This window comes from Crocodylus porosus, unplaced genomic scaffold (genome assembly GCF_001723895.1).
Source record: "Crocodylus porosus isolate Cpor-Errol unplaced genomic scaffold, CroPor_comp1, whole genome shotgun sequence".
Lineage (NCBI taxonomy): Eukaryota > Metazoa > Chordata > Crocodylia > Crocodylidae > Crocodylus > Crocodylus porosus.
The window spans coordinates 244590211-244616949 of NW_017728886.1; the positions used below are offsets into that span (position 1 = coordinate 244590211).

Below are 26739 nucleotides of genomic sequence, written 5' to 3' on the forward strand. Positions count from 1 at the left end.
TTTGTCAGGGCAGCAAAGTAGTGTTGTTTATCTTACAGTCCTCAGCACTGTCCCTCAAAATACATTGCAAAAGTTTTCAAGCTGTTAAATGCTTTGTGTTTCTTGATATAATACAAAGACTACATGATTTACATATTTGGAAACTGGAAAGAGGTTGCTGGAGGAACAGATAAAATATTGCATATATAACATTCCATTGCTGACACCTCAATCGTAGTCTTTTTATTGCATTGTTGTTGTTGTGATCCTTTCCAGTCCATAATCTAAATGGAGTTCTCTAACCTACAGAAGACAATAGGTAACGGAACTTCACAAAGTATAAACCTTTTTTTTTTACATACCTGTGTTTATTACTACTTAAATTTCAATGTTCATCACTTATGTTTTCAAAAAAGAAAAGAAAAGAAAGAACATAAAGATAGCACCACATCTATTATTGTTAAATCTTTAAAGATCCAAAGGCAATCAGGACTTGTAGTAGAGATGATATTTTTATTAGACCAAAAAGATTCTTGCCAAAAAAAAATCTTTAAAGGTCCAAAGACATTTTCAATACAGCTTCAGGTCTTTCCTACGTTTTCAGTTTCATTTTACAACCTGCTACCAACAATAAGATTATTTGTGAATTCATTTATGTGGGCATTGTTCCCATTTAACTCAAATAAAATATATTCAAAACAGAAGAGAAAAAAACAATATTTGGCAATTAGAACACATTCTTAGAAAATGGGAGATGTAATTTCCATTCCCTTCAAGCAGGAGATGGATTAAGCTTCACTTTCATACACTCTTGGTAAGTGATCTTACTAGGTTTACCTTATTTTCAGGTCCAAAAAAGAGGGGACCTGTCACTAGGGGCAGCAAGGGGGTGGGGAGGGATGATGATGCAGGGGCCAGTGACATGCTGGTGCCCTGTTCCTGCCTATTCTGTTGCTCCTCGCTGACACACTGCATCCCATTCCCAGCCCTGCTGCTGCCCCTCATTCCAGACCCACTGTCCCAAGCCCTGCCAGTGCCCCTCACTCCTGACCCTCACTCCCTGCCCCCCCAGCCCTGGAGGTGCCCTTGACTCCCAACCTGCAGTCCCCATCCCCCCCAGCCCTGGCAGTGCCCCTCACTCCCCCCCACAGCCCCTGGCCCTTACCATCCCTCCCGGTGCCCCTCACTCCAGATCTGCAGGCCCCGACCCCCAGCCATGTCGGTGTTCCTCATTCCCAACCCATAGCCCCCTGCCCCCTCCCAGCCCTACTGCCCAGGCCAAGGAGCTCCTACACTGCATGCCCACCCGCTCTCTATTACACTGTCTCTCACCACAGCCCGCATGGGGAGCACGTGACCCCCAACAGCCCACAGCTTGCCTTCTGCTCTCATCCCAGAGCAGCCAGATTTGGACAGCAGAAAACCCGGACATTTCCTCTTATTTTAAAAACTGTCCTAAAAGCAGTACAGGGGAAAACCTGGATGTATGGTAACCCCAGTTCTAACCACTGGACTATTGGGTAAAGAAGGGAAGGGGACCAGAACTGCCATCATTTCTTCTTTCTTCTATGATCTACACAGGAAGCAATCAAGATCAGGCTTGCTCTGGAATATATAGTAGATCTTGCCACAGAAACAAGCTAGGGGGAAGAGTGCCTAACTTGTAGTTCTTGAAGGGGTGTAAGTACAAGATGGATACCTACTGTTACCCCTGTCAAGACCTAGGAAGTTCTCAGTATATATTTAGGTTCTGTATACACCATACACCACCATTATCAATGGTGCACTCAGTCACACACACACTACCTACCTGCTCCTGTCTCATGAGCACAAAGCCCAGAAATGTGAGAGTGAAGCTGCTTCAGTGGTACCCACCATGGCTGCTTTCAGAAGGAAGCCAGAGACTGAGCTCTTGAGGACAATCATAAAGAGGTGCCTCTAGAATGGCTTCACTACCGTGTTTCTGGATGTTGCATCTCAGTGGGAATGAGAGGTCAGGGCGTGCTTGGGAAATTGAGCTCACAGCAAAGGTTGGGACACTATCAACATAATGTTAGGTTCCAAGGGAACTTCACTGGAACAGTGTGTGTGAGTGAGCGTGTGTGCCCAGGCAGGGGCAGTGTGTGTGTATGTATGTGTGCATTCAGGCAGGGGCAGTGTGTGTGAATGCATGTGTATGTGCATGTGTGTGTTCACAGGGTGAGTCCCACACTCCCCCATACACATGCCCCCACACCCACCCCTCTCACACATGCCAGCCACCCCCCACAAACTTCCCCCCACAAACCCCATACCTAACCATAATCCACATATCCATACACCCACAGTCCCCCACAAACCTATGCCCACCCCTCACAGTATACAAGAATAAGACTTCATTTTGAGCTATTGTGCAACCACATGTGTGTACACTACACAAACACATGTAAATCAGGAAAAATATTTTTTGAAATTGAACTAATGAATACTGTAGATGTTTGTTTTTTAGAATATAATTTGGTATTTTTCTGGTTCCAGCATGGCAAAACCCCTTGCTGAAAGGGGCAAGGGGAGGGACTTCAGGTGGCAAAAGTCAAGGGTTAAGGGGCAGAACTTCCAGTCACAAGATGGTAACCAGGGGGCGGGACACCTGTCAAGGGGAGGGACTACCCATGTGGCCCTCAACAGCTTGCCAAAACTCAGTAAGTGGCCTTCCGCCTGAAATCATTGCCCACCCCTGGTTTAGGTTCTTTCAAAATGAGGCAGTGGCTGAGCTAGGGGCTTTGAGGCAAAGTACAGGGGACTGTATAACCTAAGTGTCAACAGTTGTAGTTAGGCACCCAAGTTGGTTGTTTTGTTTTGTTTTCAGTATTAAGAACAGATTTTGTCTTGGAGTACTGAAAAAGTTTTTAATGTAGAAATTTGGTATTTCCCCAACACTAGTTTCATAAAGGAACAACTGTCTGTCATTCAGCTGCTGACAAAAATCCCTAGGTAGAGACTTGACATTCATAGTTGCCCAAGTGGAACGCAATACCCATCAAAACATCTCACAACATAAAAATGACAATACAAAGTATCTAAATAAAGAGGACTGTCAAACTATTAAAGGAGATCCCCCTATAAAGTTTCTAGGTCAGGAATTTATCCATATATAAACCTGTGAATTAAATCCCTGCTCTCATTCTACACAAACTCAGTAAATCTTTGCAGTCAAAAAATGAGCTGGAAACTGAAAAGCATATATATGTCTACCAAATTTCACCCTCAGTCTGGCCAGAAGGGGCAAAACAACATTCAAGTCCTTCTCTGAAATTCTCTTTTCAGTATCAAAGTGCTTTATTCTGTTAAGTAGTGATGGTGTGTAGGCTGGGTAATATGGTTCCCTTGACAGTTCAACTTGTTTTCAAGTCTTGCTGCTTTAAATTGTGTTCCTTGCTTCAGTTCTGTCACAGAAGATCTATATAGCTTTTTGCACTTTGAGCAAGGATAAATTTCTTTACACATAACCTTCTAGCATCGAAGACAGAAATATAACCAGGTAGAATGTGCAGTGTCAATAACTCACACAACTGTTTTAAAGTACCTTCCCCTCCCCTGTTCAAGATGTCCCTGTTCCCAGTACTTTCAAGAATGCCAACTGCATACCAGATAGGAACTTTAACTTAGCCTTAGTGAAACTATTCATTCTATTACTATGCACCAACCTTAAATGAAGCAATCAAAATGTGCCAGGATTCACAATTTTCTAATTCAGCTGTCTATGTTTCTACTTCCTGCACCTGTGCAGAAATGGTTTCCACATTTATTCTTTGTCCTATATCAGATAAATGTGTATATTTTTCAGTTGTTATATACCAATTCCAAAGCTTTAGTGACAGCTTTAACTTGCAAGCCAGTTTCTTATCTAAAATCCTTTCCAGTTGGATTCTCTGTTGACAGTCAACCATCATTACCAGAAAGGGCTTGGCACAAAACTGTTTATTTATTGGATACTGGCTAGATGTTTGGCATCTCCAGTGAATAAATAAGCTCCCTCAAGGACCACAGCAATAACAAAATCAAACTCCAGTTTCCAGATTAAATAAAATACCCATCAGACAGATAGGCAATCAAACATCATGTGATAAGGTTAGGAAAACTAGCAATGTGAGAAGACAGAAAAAATTAGGTGGTGTATGTAAGTGAGATTTTAAATACACACAAAAAGGTTGTTCATGGAAATGAATGTGAATATGTTCATCTTTTGTGCTGCCTCTTTTACCAGCACACATACCATTAATTTTAGTATTTGAAGAATTATTGTTCCTATGAAAGAATGAAAGTACCACATGCATAAAACTGGTACCATAGTAAGGTAGTAAACACGAATAAGCTATTGTTTACAATGACATTCATTCTACTAAAAAGTAATCCTTTAAGTAATGAAATTGGCTTTCTGCTATGCAAACTTTTTTAAGGTCACATCTCAGACTTACCTACAGTTCTAAGTATGTTGCATTCACAAATTGCCTCTGAAACTTTGTGAATGGATAACTGCACATATTCAGATATTATTTTATTTTTTTGCATATTTACAAAAACCATTTCCCCGCTCCTCTCAGCATATGTTCAGCTCTAACCTTCTGAAGAGCTGACCCCCTTTTAACATGAGATAGCCTTATGGAGGCCCTATAATTGGAAGAGCTAGCATAGATCATTTGAGGGCAGAAATTGTGTGTGCTCTGATTTTGAATATGGCCTCTAGACATTCACATTTATATTTATTTAAAAAAAAAATTCCTATGTGTCTACATAGAAGTTGGTAGGGTTAATTTTCAAAATGAAAGTAAAATGCAGTTGCATGTATTTAGGGCCTGGATTTTAAAAATCCACATTATTTTGATATTACATAAAACATGCAAGAAGTAAAAAGAAATCTATATTTAAATTATATTCTATTATAATTCTTATAAACACACAAACAGATACTTAGAGGGCTCTACGAGGGCACAGGAATCCACCTTGCAGTACTATGCAAGTTCAAGACCTAATGAATGCCTGCATGTAATTTTCAGTATTATCCCTTAATCAAAACAACTTTCACACTCTTGCTTCTCTGAATTCCTTTTAAAGTAACAGAATAAGAAACGGGGAGCATAAAATGAATTATAATGATTGCCTTACATTGATGAACTGCTAAATGTATCTCCATAGCTTGTTGTTACCTTTGTAGTTAACCTTGAAGCCAATTGAGCCCACGCTTTCATCCGTTTGAAGGTGCAACCACATTTGACTGCTCATGCTCACAATCAAATCTGGTACAAAACTTCCAGTTAACCTAGAGGAAAAGATTAAGCATAAACCATCACAGATATAAAACCAGGCGGTGAAATGTTTCAGAATCACAATACCACAGTCATATAAAAAAACATAAGAAATGCAATAATTTTTCACTGTTCATGATTTGTAACAGTAGGTTATAAAACAAGATTAATTTTAAGCCATCACTGCTCCTGGCATTTAAACCTGAGAGAGAGAGAGGTTTTATGCAATTTTTGGAAGAAGAATTCTTTTTATCATGAAAGTTTACTACTTTGTAATGCTCTTGTTCTTGTAACTTATCTTGTTAGAGATAATATAAACCATAAAAATGAACTGAAACACAGGCAAAAGAATAAAGGCATAAATGGAGAATTTTACTTTTCTGAGTAAGCAGTTACGTGAGGTGGTCTACTGAAATAAATGCAACTACTTGTGCTAGTAAGTGCTTCCCTATTGGCAGTAACAGAACTAAGTTGGGGGGGGCGGGGGAGGGCAAGGTGAGCAGTAGCCTCAGGCACTGATTTAGTAAGGGTACAAAAATAGTAGCCAGCACCACTGTTCTCTTAGGAGCCATACTGCTGTCAGCAGCCCAGCTGCTGCTGCCCTGTGCACTGCTGTGTCCAAAGCTCAAAGCTGCCCAGTTATGCCTGGACAATAAAAATTGTTTTCACAACTGGACAATAATAGAAAAATATGAATGGTTAATGAAGATTTTAAATAGTTGTCACTACAAGCTGACAAAGCAGAACTCATATAGCTATGCTCAACCTCCCTTCCCCACAAAAAGAGACCATGACAGGGAGACATGTTGCATTATAACAGAGACTTCTCTCTGAGGCTTTACAAAATACTTTCCAAAGATTAATGAATACCAAATTCCTATGCTACTTACTTTTTCCATTATATAAGGGGGGAGAACATAGAGAATGTTTATGGTTATATATCAAGGCTAGGGACAGACATTCAGAAAACCTGAGCCTGAATTGATTCAATCTTTGCAGGTTAGTCTAACCTGGTTGGGCTAAATCACTTTGTAACTGTAAGACATTCCCTCTGGACTGAAAACATCCCAGCACATGCCTGCAGTGCCTCATGTTAGAAGCTGGGGGGGCACAAGAGCAGTTCTCCCTTCCCTTCCACAGGGCTGAGCTGAAGGGGATGTGGCCAGGCCCTGGCAGGACACTCCAATTAGCCTCCCCACCCCCACTTGATAACAGAGCATTTATCAGCTCTGTTATCAGAATTTAGCACCCCATCACAAAACAAAGCCTCACTCATTAGTTCAAGCTCTTCTTAAACATCTTTTGTCCAAAGGAAGAAATGGAGGGACATTACCAGCTGAGCTATTAATTAGCTCCAAAAAGACCTAAGCAGACACTGTCCTATGTACCTTACAAAGCATTAGCTAGCATACCAAATACTGGCTATGGTCAGTGCTGTGAGTGAGAGTAAGGGATCTCAGCTTAAGTAGTGAGTGGGGGGGGGGAGTGGGGCATGGGGAAGACAGGTGGACTCTTCTATGCCTGCAAGTCTCTGCTGGAGCTTCAGCTAGGGAGCAGAGGGGAAAAGCCAGCCCTGCTGTGGAACAGAAAGCCCTGCCCTGCCTAGCCCAGAATGCATGCTGGGATGCTGAGGGAATCTGATTTAACTTAAACCAGGAAGGGGTGGGTCTGGGACACACATTGCATAAACTGGTTTGACCTAAATCAGTTAAGTGTGATACTACATTTAACCAGGTTTATATCAAACTAATTTCAGCCATTTTAGGGCTGGTTTATGTGCACTGAATGTCTGTTCTCTTACAGTTTTAAAGATCACTTAAACCATTTTATGTGTCATGTCTGTCCCTAGCCCAAGTCACTGGAAAAGCTGAAGAGATATAAAGCAGTCATTCATCTTTTGATAACTGTGGTTATTTGATGTGTGCTATCTAGACATATTCTACTTTTGCTGGAATTCACTGTATTCCATTGGGGTGGATGCTTTCTGCATATGAAAAGGGATTTTTTAAAATAATGATACCCGTATCAATAATAATACTGTGTGCTGTGCCCAGGTCAGCATCTATGACACATAAACTCCCTGAACTGAAGAATAAGTGATGTGCTGTCTTCAACTGCCACTCAGTTCCTCTGCCAGCAGGAAACCAATAGATGAGAGCTCTGATTAATAGGGTTGACCAGCATGTTCTGGAATCCCCACTTTTCTCTTTAGAATTAGAAAATAATGGAAATAGAAACTTCTTCTTTCATGGCTCTGTACTATGGAGTATATTTCTATTCTAAATGTCTTTTGGGGGAAATAGAAGTGGGGAGGAGATAGTAAACATTAAACTATATTGGATACTAGGGGTGTGCAAAGTGGGTAGTATTTGATTTGGATTCAGACTTGGCCCAATTTGGGGGACAGTGATTCAATTTGCCGATTCAGATCACCATCCTAATTTGATTTGGCTGAATCTGAAGATAAGATTCTGATTTGGAGAATCAATGATTCGGCCATAGACACAGTTTAATATGTTTTTTCTACATGCCTTAAGGTACCAGGCACGGCTCGTGAATGCTGAAATGGTGGGGCAGATGGAGCATCCCATGAGAGCACGGGGTTTGGTACCCCACAAGCTTGATGGTGAACCTGTAAGTAGACTAGAAGTACTCAGTGGTGGACCCAGTGATTGGGTACTGGCCCATTCATTGGTCATGGGGAGACCCTGGGTGCCCTCCCAGACTCAGGAGGCACTAGTCGCTGAGGTGGCGGGGGTGCACTCCATGGTAGACATGGAAATGGATCAGAAGTATTTCTGGTTCACTTCCAGGTCCACTGCCAAGCATGCAGGGAACCCCCCATCTGCCCCACCACCCCAGTGTTCATGAGCTGCACTTGGTACCTCGAGGTATGTAGAAAAAACGTATAAAGCTGTGTCTACAGCCAAATCACTGAATCTCTTCCAATGTGAATCTATTCAATTTCTACAGCTGATCCTTGCTTCACCTTGCTATCATACCTGAAAGTCCATTCCAGAGGAGGGAGGCATATTTTAGCAGCACAACTTAATTGTTAGCCTTTTTTATTTGTAGACCCCATGATTAAAAAGATACATTCCCTTTAGATCCTTTTCAAGAGTACTGAACATGTTCTGAACTCAAAGAAAGCTGTTTGTCCATTCTGTAGTATGCTCCCCTCTCTAAGAAATGCAGATCACAAGGTTCACAGGATCACTGGAAAGTAGGGTCAGAAGTGACCTTACAAAGCCATCTAGTCTAGCCCCCTGGCTCAGCTAACCCATTCAAGTGTCCTCTTGAAAATTTCCAGAGATGATGATTGCACAATTTAGCTAGGTAGTCTTTTCAATGATAAACCATGCCCATAGTCAGAAAGTTCTTACTAATGTCCAATTCAAATTTTCTCTGCTGCAGTTTAAGGCCATTGTTCCTAGTCCTATCCCCTGGAGTCAGAAAAGTCTATCTCCATCATCTTTGTAATCTTCCTTCAGGTATTTAAAGACTGATCTTAGATCCCCCATTCAGTCTTCTCAAGACTAAATTTTTTTTCAGACTTTCCATTTAAATCATATTTCCCATGCCCCTGATCACGTTTGTGGCCCTCTAATGGGCTCTTTCTAATCAGCCTACATCTCTCTTGAAACACAGGGCACTTATGCACATGCAGTGAGGCTGCTCTGACACGCTGTAATTACTGTGTGTTGGAGCAGACTTGATTAATCAAGTCTGCTGGATTGTGGTAATTACCTTGCTCCAAGAAACTCTAGTACCTTGCGTATTAGTATCCCCATGCTGCAAAATGGTGACAGGGGTGATTTAACTTAATTTTTCAGCATGGAGACACTGGTACACAAGACATTTCAGGTACCTTAATTAGAGTGGCTCTTGGAGCCGCTCTAATTAAAGCAGCACCCTCTCCCCCACACACACACACACTCCTGGAGTATGTGTATAAACACCCACAGAGACAAAAAACTGGACACAGTAGCCCAGGTGAGGCCTCAGCAGTACTGAAAAGCATGGAAGAATCACATCCCTTATTTGCAATAGACTTTCTTGTTAATGCAACCTAGTATGATTCTGGATTTTTTTTTAATAATAAGACCACATTGTTTGCTCATATTCAGGTTATGGTCTACAGTGACCCCCAGAACTTTCTCTACATTGCTGAAGCTTAGCCACTCATTCCGCACTGTGTATTAACACATACAATTATTCCATCCAAGTGCGAGACTTTGCATGTGTCCTTGTTGAACTTCATTTGATTGATTTTGAATCATTTCTTCACTGTATCCAGGTCATTATGGATCCTGGATCCTACCTTCCAGAGTATCTACAAGTGGAGGAGCTGGAGGTAGTTATATTTCCTCAGAAGAAGAGGGTTCAAAAAGGTTACCACTGAAAATATTCTTAAGAGTAGGGAACCTGCAAGGAAAATAGAGCACTGAAGATTAGTAGACACAGAAGAGAGGCAGAATCACTACAATACACCAGGATGGTAATTGTTTGAAGGCTCCTGCTCTTATTCTGTGGTCCCCAGTGTACTCCTATCTGTATTCTGCTCTCCACTGAATTCCAACTACACTACCCTAGGTGAGAACTGGTTTTAAGCAAAAAGATAAAACTAATTGTGCTAATTGTGGAGAAGAAAATGAAAAGAAGCAGATTTAATCTAGAGAACCAGTGGTTCATGCCTGGAACCATGTCAAGGAGAGCCACAACATTAAGTTGTTTGGAGACAATTTCTCTCAAATTTTCCAGTACAGGAGACTTCAGAAGCTCTCAGCCAGTGCCAGCAAGGGCATTTGTGCTAGCTTATCTAGAGCCAGGGTATCTGGTTCAGAAATGAAAACTGAAGCTGGGTGGCAGTGCTCCATCTTGAAGACAAGCTGGCGGATGCCAATGATCTCTATACCAGGGATACTGCTGAAAGGCTACCTTGCTGATATCGTTCCTGAGACCGTACTATTCCTGTGGGATGAAATTATCTGGTTCTCTTCATCCTGCAGATTCTAAATGAGACTTGGAGCAATGGTTCCTGGCTGAGGTGAGCTGGTGCTGAATTTTAAGTCACTTTATTTCAAGTGAGAAACAGAGACGTCCTAATTGGTGCTCTGGCTATGACAATGCTCCTTTTTTTTATGACAGTGCTTTGGAATAGTGGCAAGCTGTTAATGAATGTGGGAAGACTGCTCTGGAGAACCTGCTTCCAGAATATGACTGTTCTTTTTTTTTTTTTAACTTCTCAGGGGGTGAATACTGTAGGCTGCAAAGACATTTGCAGCAGTAACAGCTTCACCCATGCATGTCGATTCTTGCAGGCCCTCCTTAAAATTGAGTGATTCATGGAGTGATACTCTATTATGTGCTTCTTTTGGGCTACAAAATCTGGAGGATGCCTGTCAGCAGTCAAAGTGGAATTACACAACAGATAGTTCTTGAATTCAGGAGGCATACTTCAGCCATGACAGAATGCAACCTTAACCCTTGAGACAGAAAAGTGACTGAAATCCCAGCAAGAAAAATATATAAATTACCCCAATCTCAGAAGCTTATTATGTTTGCAGGTTATTTTTTAAATAATATGACAGTGAAAGAGAAGCACTCTGAAAACTGCACTTGGTAGATTCATTTGCAGCACTTTGTTTATGATAACTTCTTTTTATACACTCTGCACTGAGCAATTCTTTTCTTGAATTTAACAGGAGTCTGTCAAGAACAAAAGAGTGGTTGAAAATAACTTAGCTTCCCTTTTTGAAAATGAAAGTAGGGTCATGAGAAGACTGGGCAGTGGTGTGGGCATTATTTTTTCCCTTGAAAAGAGAAGTCAGAACTTATTCTCGAATTCAAGACAATCATTAAAGCTGAGCTGGTGCTTTAAAATGGATTATTTAAAATACATACTGTCACTAATTTTAGACTTCTTCCCTGATCTTCTTAGGTTGCTTCTGTTTCAAATACTCCGCTGTGGGAGAAATCCATGTCAATTTCCCACATCTGTGTTCACAGATGGAGCTACTATAAAGATGATTGCCAGAACTGAGCAAATAGCTGCCTGGCAGAAATTAAAAAATGCATTAAATGCTTATCCCTATCACTAAAGGAAAGTGTCTTGCTGTGACTGGCAATTTTCACATATTGCCAAGCCAATGGATTAAAAGGATGTCCCTTCCCTAAGAAAAAGGAGGGCTGGAATGGCCACTTTTAGATTTGGAACTTGTCACCCTGAGCTAATCTTTGATTTTGGCAGCAGTCACTGGGAATTTCCACCACTGCAATGTCAGTGGCAAAAATTCTTACAATGCTGGGCCACAGAAGCCAGCACGTTTCCTGTTTTACAGGTTTAATTCTGAAGATTTTTTTTAACACGCTGTCTTTTTTAATCCCCATTTTGCACAGATACTGCTATACGTCCCATAGGAAGGATATCTATGCCTTTCCAGAGGGTTTTAACCCATTCCTGGATTAAATGAAAAATGTTGAAGGTGCACATTGGCTTACATCTAACAGTACTCTTAATAATTTCAAATTAAGTCAGAACCTGAGCTACTGTTAATTATTATACTTCTATTGGTTTCAGATGAATTATAAAAAATTACTCATGCTAGGTTCCGGCCTATAGCCAAACAATAATTGAAATGTTTAAACTCTTGAAAAGCTTAAGGCAAGATCCAAGAAGGGACTTGGTGTTATAGCCCTGAACACTGAAATGTCTAACTCTTATATGCATGGCCTTTTTGTGTAATCCAAAACCTCAAGTAAAGCACGTAGACATAGTAAGAATTAGATGCCTCGGGCAGGAATACATAAACATCTGGTATTGGAAGCCACCTAATCTAGTCAAGAGGAAAACACTGGGAAGAGTGATATGTTTTAAATCCCATCCTCTGCAGAACTTAGGTGCCACCCCGTATTCATATGTATGCACACCACATTCATTCAAATATCAAGACAAGCCCATAGTTCATTTTTTAAAAACAATTCCTTCTGCTGAAAGGAATTCAAACCCATATTTTTCCACTTCTGGGAATGCCCTAACCATCCAGGATATCTGCTATGTAAGGACTGAATGCTTTCAAGGTATGGAAGTGGGGGGAAGAATTAATATGAATTTAGCACCTTTTACTAAATCATCAAGTTGCCTATTTTTTTTTTTAAGGATTGGTGTCAAATACAAAGAAAAAGCTTACAGTTTTCCACTCCTTTTACTTAAATTGCTAATTATTTCAGAAAGATTTAGCCCCAGAGGCTTCATCAGACCTTTTTCCTGATTACTAAATATTTTTTTCTCAACTACTTGGAGAATACACGTAATACCTAAGTGTCTGATATGACTAGTCATAACAAAATAACTTTTCATATTCCAAGTACTGAACTTTTGCTATAATCTTTTTAGGATCAATTATATATATATATATATAATGTAAATATGTGGAATAATATGGAAACTCTGATCGGGTTGCTGACTTCCTATTAATCAAAAATAGTTGCTTCAAATTATTTGCTTGGAACCACTCAGCCCAACTTCCCTATTGTACTGTATGTTAATTCTTACTTAATAGAATCTCATGACAATTTAAGTAATGCAATGATAAGAGAAAATGATATGGGGTTCATTCATATTCATGACAAATTTAATATTATAATTTTATCATGTTTTTCCAATATATGCCTCATCATCAAATATGTTCTTATAAAATATGAACCCCTTTGATAAAGCCAAACTTGTACAGATAGGCTTACATTTGTTAAAATGTAAAATATTGCTACTCTGTATCTGAATGTATTACAGTAATTTAAGTGGCAAAATATTATTTCAACACGTTATTTAAATATCAGTAAAACTTGAGGAACTTATGGCTAAGAAATGTTATTTCATTAGAAAAGTTAAAATGGTCATGGGATAAAAGAAAAAAAATCACTGCTACCTCTATGAGATTTGGTCTTAATACCCATGTGTCATTTTCCTTATATTCATAATGGGAATAATTAATGCATACTTACTTTTCAAAGAATGGAATAGTAATAGTAAATATATATATAATCCGTCATGGTTCTATAGTGCTATCCAAATGTGAGAGAACCTGCAATGCTTAGGGCCAGAACCAAAAGGAAGACTTAGAAGGACTTTAGGTGCTCAAACCTCAAACTATGATAAAAAAATCGGTATTCAGCAGGTACCTATCTTGGAAGCACCTAAAACTCATTAGGCCCTTCCCTATTTGCTTTGTAAGTTCCTAAGTTATCATCAGTTATAGTTCTATTCATGCACATTACTGTCCAAGCCTGAGTGGCTAGGACCCTACCTCAAGTCTAAGCCCCACTACAATCCCAAAGCTAGGCAGAGGAGCCTGACTCGAAGTATGACCAGAGTATACCCTAGCACACCCCAGTTGGACAGAGGCTGTCACATAAAGCTCACACAGTTGTTTTATTTTTATAACTGTAGTTTCCATCCATCATATAATAACCTAGTGATTAAAGTACTGATCATGAAGTGGTATACCTGGGTGGGCTCCAGTCTCCCAGGAGGCAATATCCATGCCTGCTACTAAAGTTCAGCAACTCTGCAGACTCATGAGGATAGAGAAAGAGAGCATAAGAAAGGATGCGGTTCTGTGTCCTAGTGATCAGGATTCACCTGGGAGGAAGATGTCTCTTCCAATCACTATTTCTGCTTTTTAGGGTGAAGTTACATGTTAGACTTAGCAAGTGTAAATTGTATGGAATGCTGGTTGGTTAAGCACTAATACCTTCTCTAACATGCACTGCTCAGACCACAGCTAGAGAGCTGGCAAGCAGGGATGTGGCTAGGGGCTGCAATAGAGCAAGTCTGCTCCATGCCTGCACCATTCACCAGCTCTCTAGCCTCAGTATAGGTTGGGGAGAGAGGGAGTAAATAGGAAGATGGGTAACCTGTGCTGCTTGAATCACCACCCCCACCCCCACCTGAATTTCTCCCTTGCCCCCCCCACCCCCAGTGATCCCTGGCTTGTTGCCCTGCCACCCCAGTCAGACAGAAAACATGCCCAGTATGAAGAGATATGTGGATATGCAGCAGTAGCAGAAGTGGGGGGGTGGGGGGCAGGTGGGAGTCCCCTGCCTGCTGCTGGGCTCCCTGCAGTCCAGACTGCCTCCATGTGCACAGATCTAGCCCCTGCCAGGTGGATCAGGATTGAGTGCCCAATTGGTGACAGCAGGGAGGTAATGGGAGGTTGAGGGGCAATTCAAGGGATATAGAGCAGGCATCAGCCTGGCAGCTACCCACCCACGCATTTCCCCCCGATGCCCCTCCCTTTTCCATCCTTCTGTCCCTTCCCCTCCTCTCCTTCTCATTCCCCACTTCTCTTGGCTCCACTGAATCCTTTAATCTCTTTCCCTTCCCTGTTTACACACCTGCTGCCCAACTGTTTTGCCAGCTGTCACTCCAGGGCCGTAGAGTCCTGGATGATAGCTAGTCCACCTGGAAGCAGTGCCTCCTGAGATACCAAAAGACTGCAGACTGGTGATTTATCTCAGGTGAACAGCAAGTTCACTTAACTTGAACTAGGTAGCACAGCTCCAAACCTGGTCTAATTGTAACATGTAATCTCATCCTTACATCAAAAGCATGTGTAGATCGATCGATCGATCTATCTATCTAATTATGGGATACAAGTGAGAACATACTTGACAGATATAAATGTCAAAGAGAAGCAGCAAGTTTAACGTTTTACAAACAGGTATAATACAATGGAATTAAGAAATATAACATGAACACCAGTACCAGTGCCACCTGACAGGAGGAGGTATGATCTATTGAATTGTGAAATAGACACATTAGTGATGCGGTGGAACTGTTATTACTTTCGAACATAAAAAAAAGTTGAAAAATGGCTAAAAAATGTACTTAGAGGGACTAATTCTGCATCAGCAGGGTGTGGAATAGATGTCTTAATAAAGTATTTTCATAGTTTCATAGGTGGTAAGGTCGGAAGGGACCTGAGCAGATCATCAAGTCCGACTCCCTGCCACGGCAGGAAACAGTACTGGAGTGAAACGACCGGCCATTGCTAGTTACTAATCAAGGAACATACAAGTCTCTCCAAGTAAATCAGTTTGCATGTTATTTTGGTACCAAAAGATGCATAGAAATGTCTATGTGGAGCCCTCTCTGTTTCACAAGCCACCCAAATACTCCACAATAACTAACTACAATATGAAAAGAAAAATCCTACTCACTGCACAACCCTCATTGTCACATCATCCCACACCAGAACTTATAAGAAAGATTATCAAACAAGTACAGTTTATATTTGAAGACTGGACCCTGTAAGAAATATTCCCAATCAACCATCCCACTCCTGGTTTTCAAACAATGCCCAAACCTTGATCAGCAAATTATAAGAGGCAGAGTCCCTGCTTTTTGTCAACAGACACCAAGTGGATCACAACCCTGCTTTAATAACAGATGCAAAATGTGTCAACACAGCTCCAGAATTAACACCCCCATAATGAAATCACCAAAATTTGTAGATCCTACACATTTATCCCAGAAAGTGGTTTACTTCATCCAATGCACTGTAAGGGTGCTTACCGAAGTTTTGAAAGGGCACCTCATTCACACTGTAATTTCTACTTCTAAGTATTTATCATTGTCACATTTCTGCTCGATTCATTACATTTAGTAATAAACAGACATGTTAGACCCAATTAAGATGCTACAGTTTCATTTCGTTTTTCTTACGCAGTTCCTTTTTCATTCCTCCTACTTTCATATATTTATATTTCAGTTTTGAAAACACAATGAAAACTAAAAAAATCTTTATTGTGAAGTCATTTTAATAAAAAAAGTTATTAAAATACTAAATAAAACTTATTTGGTCCTTTTTCTTCTTCTGCCAAGTACATACATACCTAAGCAATGTTCAGTCTCTTATGAATAAATATTTTTTTTCTAAGCAATTTTCCATTATTTTATAGGAAAAATATTGAATTAGATATGGAATGTAAAATTTAATCTGAAGAGGCACCCACTGACCATACAAAAACTGCACACAATTTTATCTACAGGATTACTTAAACTGGAAAAAAAAGAAGGCTACAAAAAGTTTGGAGTAATGAAAAGAAGCATATTGGTTCATTATGTTAGCCTTCTGGACATTTAAAAAATGGGTGGGAATTGAACACACAATAATTTGTTAATACTGTGTTTTAAAAAAAATACTAACAAATTCTACTTTTCTTCAGTTGGCATCCTGGATATGGCCACTGCTATACAGCCAGGTGCCAGCAGCAGGTTAAATAAATGAGAAACCTAAATTCAGGAGTAACTGATTTTGGTCACTTTAAGGGCTGAAGCAGGCACCCGGCAGGTGCCTGATGTGGGTGGCCATTTTCAAACAAAGGCCAGCCAGCTTCCAGCAGCCAAAGGAGCAGCATCACCCAGCTCTCTTGCTGCTCAGGGTGATCTCAGAGGTAAGGGGGAGGTTATGGGGAAGGAGGAGACCTCTTGATCCTAAGCATAACTGAAAGCTGCACCTTGCTGTGGAAGGGAGGCCTGGTGAGACTGCCGGTGATGTGGCAGCCCCATGTAAATACAAGGACTGCTAGCCTCCCCAGTGAGAAGTGGATGAGGGCACCTCAATAACCCCAGCCACCCCCATCCAGTGGGTTATTATAATATTAGAGGGAAGAAGGGCCAGGCATGCCCATGTGGAACACCTAAGCCTGTTAGGGATGTAAGACCCTGGAGAGAGGGTAGTAGGGACCATGCACACCCATGCAAGGGGCACCTGAGCCCATTGGGTGAAAGACCTTGTGAGCTCCAAGAAAGGTCAAGAAGAGGGCTGAGAGTTGAAAGGCCTGGTGTGTGCCTCCAGATAGGAGGCTGGGTGCTAGGCCAAGGGAATTAGGCCCAGTGTGTGCCTCCAGATTAGGGGGCTGGGTGCTTGGCCAAGAGAGCTGTGAACCCAGGAGTGGGGCAAGCAAGTTGAGGCTCTGAGAGGGGGCAATAGCTGAGGCCCCAGTGAGACCGGCGAGCAAGTTGTAGCCCTGAGGAGAAGGGGTGGCTTGGTCCAGGTAAGCCTGAGCCCTATGGTACCTGAGGTCACAAATGGGCCTAAGGTCAGTAGAGGTATCAGAGTGAGAGCTGCTAGTAAACAGGGGTGTCATCTGACCATGACTGAAACAGCTGGGGTGTAATTTCTGGCATGAGACAGGGATGGAGTTGGGTTAGTGTTTTGTGAATCACTCAGTCCCATTCAGGTGAGGGCCACGGGAGGGGCCCAAAGACTGCACCAGAGCTGACCAAAGGGTGAAGAATGAAGCCTGAGGATCTCCATGAGTAGGGTGCATGAGTATGTCCCTAAAGAGGGTCACGGGATAGAGACTGCAAGAGAGGCCCCAGTGAGAGAGGAGTGGTACGTGTGCGGCCTGTAATAGGGCAGAATGGAAGAGGCACAACACTGTGCCAAGTTGGGCCAAACCTCAGGCTGGCTCATTGCACAGCCATGGAAAACATCTGCAAGGCACGGGACACATGTAAGGGAAGATTGGAGCATGCAAGCTGGGCATTCAAAGGGCAGCCTCCCACCTAACTAACAACTTCATTATTTACCAACACAGTGTAGCAGTCAGGTGTCTTGCCCAAAGACAGGTGGATGGCCAGCACTGTGGCTGGTTAAGGGAAGAGTTCCACTTGTCACGCTGATTCTTATTAGAAATGTGTTTGAGATGGTGATGCATATCTGTATGAAATACTAACATACATCATCTTTGCTCAACAAGTAAACTGTATTGGTTACAAAAGAACCAAGTTTTAGTGGTATATAGCTTAACTAATAGAAATATCTAGCACAGGGGTTGTCAACCGGGGTATGTGTACCCGTGGGGGTACTTGGGAAGGCCCCAGGGGTATGCAGCTGCAGTGTGGAGAAGTGACAGCACTTCCAGTTTTGCTGCCAGTGCTTCCAGTTTTGCCACCAGTGCTTCTGACTTTCCCACAGGGCATGCCCCCCCCCCACGCACACTTGTCGACTGGCCACCAGGGGACAACCCCCCCACCTCATTGACTGGCCAGAGGACTCCCTGCTTCTTAACCAGTTGCCAGGGGTACACCAACCAAAAAACGTTGAAAACCTCTGATCTAGCACAAAGAATCTAGCATGTTTTCCAGGTTTATCTCCCATGTATTAACATAGTTTATCATATATAGCAGCTTTACCAATCTGAAGAGCTTCATCTTTATCATCATCACCAAAATATTGTATTTATACAGGCATATAAGCCTATACTATGTTATGTTCTACAGAGAATAACAAATCAGACTTACACTTGCAGCACAGTTTTGGGATCACCCACTTCTCCTCCATCACCAATTGTCAATGTGTCATAGCCAATCTCCAGGTCAAATTCTTCAAAATTTATCTGGATGACCTAGTAAAAAAAAAAAAAAAAAAAAGGCCTTAGAAATAAAGATACTTCCTTGTGAAGTGATTCAGTACAACATACAAGCTCAAAAAAACAACAAAAAAGAAGTAATAAGTACATACATCAATAGCATTTTATTGAAGGCCATTTGGTTCACTGATAGGATTTGTTAAAACAGGGTTGTCCAGCTTCTGTGTAGCTGGGGTTCATTTGATTTTTGGACAGAATGCCATACAGTCTACATAACATGTCATGTGGCTTCCCCCTCTTCCGTACACTGTGGTTGCAATTCACTTCTGCTTATTTGAAAAATTAATAATTATTTAGCTTTGTAAATTCTGTGGAAGTGAGGACATACGGTACTCCTCAAATGCATAAGGAGGCTCAGGTGATACAAAGTAGTCCCTCAGCCTATAGATAAAAGCAGTTTCAACTTCCAGAGAGAAGAATTATGTTATGGGCCTATACTTTAGCATGTATTATCATATGTATTGAACAATATACAGTACACATATTTTACATTATGAAGACAGCTTCAGTTAGGATGAGTTGAGCTTTGCATTTAAAACTGGATTCAACTACTTTACTAAATATAAAAAATATACCATATTTTCCCAGATTTTTCAAACTTCTCATACAGTTAACAAGCAATGAATTCTTGATTATAGGTTACACTTGCAGATTAATCGATTCCTTTTTTAATTAATACTCATTTCTTTTTGGTCTTTGTCAGAACTGAAAGTTTCTCCTTCACAGCTGCAGGTGATAAATGTTATTTTATTACAAAGAATTCACTTAAAAATGATCTGCCGCTCAATGAGAGTTGAAGACATTTTTGCGTATCAAAGGTGAGTATAACTCATACAGGAGGAAGGAGGAAAATGGGTTTGAGTTCATGTGCAATACAATGCAGGTAAGCCAGATGGGAGGGGAAACTGGTGTACATGTGCAAGGATTTATGGAAGTACAAAAGAGAAGGACACATGCTGGAGTTTATACATATGGAAAGGAAAGAGACATAGGGATGAAAAATTAGGAGGGAATGAAGGTGACAATAGTAAGGTACAAGCAGCAAGAGAAATTAGCCTGCCAAAAGTGAGAGAAAATGTGATACAGTCCCACCCATTTTATACTGCTCTGTTAAGCAAAGCAGATGTACATCCATTTAATTGGCCAGTAAACTCTGATGACATTGTACTGCATCAGAGAAGAGAAAAGTACATAAAACATGAACATGCACATTGATGTTTAAAAGTAAAATTAAAATTGAGGTTAGGATTTCATGTCTTCACGCTCATTTTTTTTCCCCTTAGAGATCATTCATGATTATATTTGCAATAAAAAGTTTTATTACAAAGGTACTTTTGTTACAAAAAATACTTCTGGACAAAAGTAATATTTTGCTTTAGATTTTACTTAAGTGTGTATCAGTAACTTGTAATATATTATATGCATGTTACAACTATTTGGAATCCATGTATCAAAGTCTGTATCAAAGTCATACATTCAGATTTATGGTTAAAATAAAGAATACAAACATGTGAAGGGAAAGAAATTCACCATTACAGCACCCAGCAATCTTATCTTAATGTTATACTACAGTGCCCTCATGAGAAAGAAGACACAGAGAAACATTTTTGAAAATCAGTTTAATTTGACATGCCACCACAGAAACGTTATAATTATCATCATGTAGTTCTTCTAAACCATTGTTTTCCAATGTGAAGGTTGTGTAGGTGGGACTTCAACTCATTGCCCGATTGAAAAAAGCAAGGTTGTTTGCACTTCAAATAAACGAGTCAACAGACATCTAGAAATGTGCAGAAGTGGGGTTTTGTTTTTATCATGGTGGGACTAGGCTTTGTTAACAAAATGGTTGGTGGGACGTAAGGTGCAAAAGGTTGAGACCCACTGTTCTAAACTGTAACCATAGGGGCCACCTTGTATCATTTTAACATCTACCTTGCCGTTTTCAATTAAAAAACAACAATAAAGATTTCATTTGAATTTACAACCATTTCATGTCTTCAGCCTCCAGCAAAGCTGCTGGAAACAAGGTAACGAGGAAGTTCCAAAACAGAGAGAGAAAACCCAAACCCTTTATGATTCCAAATCTTCTGTGGTGTATACAACAGGGCTGTGTGAAGCTTTGGTAGCTGATTCGATTTGGCCCGATTTGGCAGCCAAAACTCCAAATCCGAATTGAATCAGGAGACCCACTAATTTCTCTGAATCTAATCAGAAGCCTTCAAATTGATTCAGAGATTCACTAGGTAGTGCCAGCGGAAGCAGCTAGGGCAGCAGCCAGACAAGACCTGGTTTGAGCCGACAGCCGCGGGAGAAGCCATGGCTCATCCAGCTGCTCCCCCACTGAGGCAAGGCAGGGAGTGATGGCAACCCTAGAAGAAGTTGCAGGGGCTGGGGGAATGATTGGGAGCAGGGCACTGAACTGGGAACTGGTGAATCAAACAGGGAGCTGGAGGGAAGTCCCTGTTCATGCCCTCAGTCCCCGATTATTCTCCCAGCTCCCAATCATTTCACCAGCTCCCCAGTCATTCGCTCCAGCCCCAGTGGCTTCTCTCAGGGCTGCCAGCTCATGCTGTGGTTCTTCCAGCTGCTCCCCTGACTGCCCCCCTGCTGGGGTGAGGCAGGCAGCAATGGTAGGCCTGGGAGAAGCAGCAGGGGATGGGGGAATGATTGGGAGCTGGGGAATCAAACCAGGAGGTGGGGGGAATGACCGGGAACAGCTTCCCCGCTGTTCCCAGTTCAAGTCTCCAGCTCCCTGATCATTCCCTCTAGCTCCCCAATCATTCCCCCTAGCCCCTGAGGCTTCTCCCAGGGCTGCCAGCACTGCCTGCCTTGCCCTGGCACTGGGGGAGCTGGAGGAATGATGGGGAGCTGGGGAACTGAACCAAGAGCTGGGGGAATGGTCAGGGGCTGAGGGAAAAAAACTGGGGCTTTTCCCTAGCTCTCAGTCTGATTTCCTAGCTCCCAACCATTCCCTCCAGGCCCTGGGGCTGCCAGCACTGCCTGCCTCACCCCAGGGGGTGGGATTGCTTCTTCTGGGGCTGCCGGCTCAAGCTAGGGCTTGTCCAGCTGCTGCTCCTGCCAGCACTGCCTGCCTGTATAGTCTATGGCTGAATAAGATTCGGTGCCGAATATCTTTGGATTTGGATTCAGCCGAATCAAATCAGGACAGTGATTCAAATCACCAAATCTAACCACTGTCTTTCCAAATATCCAAATCCGAATCTGAAGTGAATACTTTCTGCTTCACACAGGCGTAGTATACAATATTCAATTACTATATAAATAAATCCATCACCATGTGTGAATATGTAGCATTAAGATTGCATTTTTAATTGTTTTGGAATGCTTGGGTAATTATAGTGAGTGAGAAAACAAGAACAGTTTTTCACAGTAAATGCCAGGATTTTAGAATTTGTTTTCTTTCAAATGTGAAACAAAAGCAAAACCTCTTGTTTGCTTTGTTTTTCAAAGCAAAAACAGAAGGGAGGAGAGACTCAGCCTTGAATAGCCAAGTGCTTGGAGCTCTCTCTTAGGAGGCAGAGCACACAGGGCATTTGTACAGGTGCTTGCACTTCTGGAAGTGCTCAGCACTGCGGCACACACAATTGTTTATGTGGCAAAATGCATGTCAATGCTGAGAAAATGTTAGCGGCATGCTTTTGAACTGAAACACCTGAAATTTGCCTCCATTTTTAACTAAAACGCTGCCTCCATTTTTGGGGTGCAGTTTGCCATTTATAGAACTGCAATGCAGTGCAGTGTGCATCAGCTCATGTGCGGAGCAGATCTGATTAATCTATTAACCAACCTGCCAGATCTCCCGTGCATCACAGGACAAAAAGGTATGTGTATAAATGCCCTCAGTTTTAATTCTCTGTTTCTGACTAGTAGCCAAGACTTGTATCTGGTTTCCCCAAATCCTAGTTAGATGCCCCTGTCACTCAGATACTGGTTGCTCTGGCTTGGTCTCTCTTCCTCTTTCTGTCTGAAATTCTACCCAAAATTTAAGATTTATTTCAAGTGGATGTGTTGTCAGAACAAATACACTTTCACTAAATAGCTGTGATGTATTTGACTTGGCATTTTCTAATAAAATGTTTTAATCAAGAAATTTCCAAAGAATTCACTCATATTCTTGTCATTGGATAACAGTCATTCTAACCTTGTGTTAATAGAAAGATTTTACTACAAAGCATTTACCATATATACTCACCTATACATACAGATAAACCTGCCTGTAGTGTACCAGACCATTTGAAAAAGTTAGTTTTTGAGCACTATTGGTGGCTGCAAAGCACTTCATTACTGTCACAAACCAGAGTATATTAAAAAGAAAACTGTATTTTATAGTAACGGACAGTAAAATTCTGGAAGCATTAAAACTGAATATATAATGTTAATCACTGTGGTCTCTATTACCATGATTTCTTCTCTTCAAAAATTCTGAATCAACTCAAAATTAGAAAAATGTGACTACTTCCTCCACAACTGCCGGTATTAAAAAAAATGCAGCAGTAACCACTACGTTACATTATATTTTATGAATAGAAAAAAATATAAAGATGGTACTTAGAGTCAACAAGCTCTATCCAATACAACCCATGCCTCTTGGTGGGAAATGCTACGATGAGCTGCTTCAGTCATATCAGAGTGAAAATGAAAATGTTGTATTTCATATCTCCAAATTGTCAGTCCAATAAGGATTAAGGGGGTAAGAATATCACAGCCCTGGGGCTGAGGCATGGGGCTGGGCTTTCCCAGACCTGGGGACACACTGGGAACACATGCATGTGTTTGCTAGATCAGATTAACCCTTTCTTGATTTAAGTTAGTGCACCTCCTAACATGAACTAACTTAGATCAGGCACACCTTTTTTGCTGAATTAAACCCTCCAAACACCTGCATGTGTGGGCATTTGGATCAAATAAACTCTAGTTAGGTCAATCTAAATGTAACACCTATACATACCCTAAATGAAAAAGGATACAAGATGACTATAAAAATCAGATTAGTTCTAGGTTTTGACAGAATGATATCCCAAGTCAGAAGAACACCAAAAGCAAATAAAGATTCTATGGAAGACATCCTTATCTGTATTGTATCTATTGCTAAGCCAGATCATGTTAACAGGTCAAGTTCACATTTATTCTATGCATAAATTACAAATAAATCCAGTTTTAGGACATTATCAGAACAAAGTACCAGTAGTATACTACTGATACCTCTAATTTAACATTTACACTTAGGGAATTCGATGGAGTCATAACGGAGCCCCTGGCACAACTGTTTGAGCACTCATGGTGCTCAGGACAGGTCCCGGAGGATTGGAAAAGGACCAATGTGGTCCTTATTTTCAAAAAGGGGAGGAAGGAGGAACTATAGGCTACTTAGTCTCACCTCTGTCCTTGGCAAGACCTTTGAGAAAATTTTTAAGGATCACATCTGTGGGGGACCAATGGGTAAAATGATACTAAGGGGCAATAAGCATAGGTTCGTAACAGGCAGATCCTGCCTGACTAACCTGGTTTCATTTTACGACCAGGTCACAAAATGCTTGGATGAAGGAATAGAGGTAAATGTTATTTGCTTAGATTTTAAAAAGGCCTTTGACACAGTGTCACACCCAATTTTTATAAATAAACAGTTGCAATGTAGATTATTACACAGTTCAGTGGGTAGAAAATTCACTTATTGGACGCACCCAGAGAGTGGTGGTGGACAGGTTGGTTTCTACCTGGAGAAATATGGGCAGGAGAGTCCCCCAAGGCTCTGTGCTGGAACCAGTACTATTCAATATCTTCATCAGTGACTTGGACGAGGGAGTAGAAAGCACCCTGTCCAAGTTTGCTGATGACACCAAACTATAGGGGGAGGTACACAAACTAGACAGGAAGGAGCAAATATAGGCTGGTTTGGACAGGCAGGGAAATGGGCCAAACAGAATAGGATGCAGTTTAATAAGGATAAGTGTCATGTGTTGCACCTGGGGAGAAAGAATCACCAGCACACCTATAGCCTGGGAGGTACCGCTCTAAGTAGCACAACTGCGAAAAGGGATCTCAGAGTCATAGCCCACTCCAAAATGAACATGAATCATCAGTGTGAAGAGGTAATAAGTAAAGCTAACAGCACCCTTTTTTGCATAAGCAGGTACATCACAAACAGGCCTAGGGAGGTGATACTTCCCCTCTATGCAGCATTGGTTAGGCTGCAGCTGGAATACTGCGTCCAGTATTGGGTGCTCCATTTTGGGAGGTATGTGGATGGCCTGGAGAGGGTTCGGAGGAGGGCTGCTCATCTGGTTAAAGGCCTACAGAAAAAATCCTATGCAGACCGATTGGGAGACCTGAACCTCTTCAGCCTCTACAAGAGGAGGCTGAGACGTGATCTTGTGGCCACCTACAAACTCATCAGGGTGGGACAGCAAGAAATAGGGGATACAATATTTACCAGGGCACCTGTCTGGGCAACTAGAAATAATGGCCACAAACTGGAAAACAACAAATTCAGATTGGAAATATGGAAAATATTCTTCACAGTGAAGGTTGCCAAAATGTGGGAAAAGCTTCAAAAAGAGGTGGTGCTGTCCCCTTCCTAGGAGGTGTTTAAAAGGAGATTGGACAGACACCTGGCTGGGGTCATCTGACCCCAGCACTCGTTCCTGCCCAGGGCAGGGGGTCAAACTCAATGATCTAATAGGTTCCTTCTGACCCTAACATCTATGAAACTATGACATGTTTTGTATAATTAAAAGTACGGGTTGCTGTTGGGCACAAAATGGGCCTGCCTTGTCTCCAAACCTACAGACGTATATATGATTTAATGTCAACTCAATGAGATTCCTTGAAATAAACAGGACTATTCCATGTGTAAAAAAGGGAGGGTGCAGATTTAAAAGGAACCTGGCTGCAGCAATACTGTATATAGCCTACCCTAAAATTTAGTTTTGTGTGTCCAAAAGTTATCTTGTGTCTCCATACCACAAATGGAAGCCATTAAAATGTCTCTTGGTCAAGATTCACAGCAGCCAGCACTCAAAACAAGAGATACACACATCAGCCAACGGGAAGTGAGAAAAAAAAGGTGCTGAGAGACCCTTACAGGGAGCAACATTCAAAGGTGTGGACTTTTCACTGAGAGTCCATTACCACTAACCTCACACAACTAAAGGCACACCCAGAAGTGCAGCTTCTCAGTCTAACACATGGCACTTCACAGAAAATGCCGTGAGTTAGACCGATCCTCCTGACCCAACAGACATTAGCTGTTGGGTTGGGAGGGTAAAGAAATTGAGCTCCAATTTGGAGCTAGTCCAGGAAAAGAGGATCCATCTCTGCAGCTTATTCCCCTAGCTCTGCTCCCCTCTCCCTCCCAGTCCCTAGTTCTGTCTCAGGATGGGAAGGCAAGAAGGCAGGGAAGGGAGGTCTGTTGTGAAGTTTTCCCAGCCTATGCTGGAGGGGAGAAGTGTGGATTGGAACCTCCCCTATCTTAGGGGTGGGAGAGCCAATCCACCTACTCCACAATCCAGCACCAGCTGGACAACCCCCAGAAACAGCTCCCTCCACTTCTTTCCCCACATCCCACTCTAAAAAAGGCACCAGGAGCAGGGCTGGGCTGCATCAGCCCAACCCTGTTCCCAGGCATGCAGACACAAGTTAATGAAGGTGCTCTGCTTTGGAGCATCTTCACCTGAGCCTTCATGTAATGATGGCTCGTAGTATGGGGAATAAACAGAAGGAACTTGCCCGCAGAATAGCCAGTTCAGACCAAGACATAATAAGGTTAACATAAACGTGGTGGGATTCATCCCATGACTGGGCAGTTAGCATTAGGGGCTGTAGGCTTTACAGGCAGGATAGAGAAGGAAGGAAAGGCGGGAGTGTAGTGCTCTATGTCAAGGAGCAACACATATCCTCTGCCAGCAAAATGGGGTCAGAAGAGGGGCAAGCTGAAGTGCTCTGGGTCAAGATACAAGGGGGCTGTGGGGAGAGGGATTTAATGGTGGGGGTCTACTACAGACCCCCCAACCAAGGG

At 41.8% G+C, this 26739-nt stretch overlaps 1 protein-coding gene across 1 annotated transcript in view; it reads right to left on the minus strand.

Moving 5' to 3' along the window:
* The window catches only part of LOC109317324 (CUB and sushi domain-containing protein 3-like), a 250480-nt gene that overhangs the window by 152463 nt on the left and 71278 nt on the right, over nt 1-26739 (minus strand). The window contains exons 4-5 of the mRNA XM_019545967.1: nt 18577-18680; nt 5166-5278 (exon numbers count right to left, since the gene is read on the minus strand). Coding sequence (XP_019401512.1) covers nt 5166-5278; nt 18577-18680 — 217 coding nt within the window. The remainder of the gene's footprint in view (nt 1-5165; nt 5279-18576; nt 18681-26739) is intronic.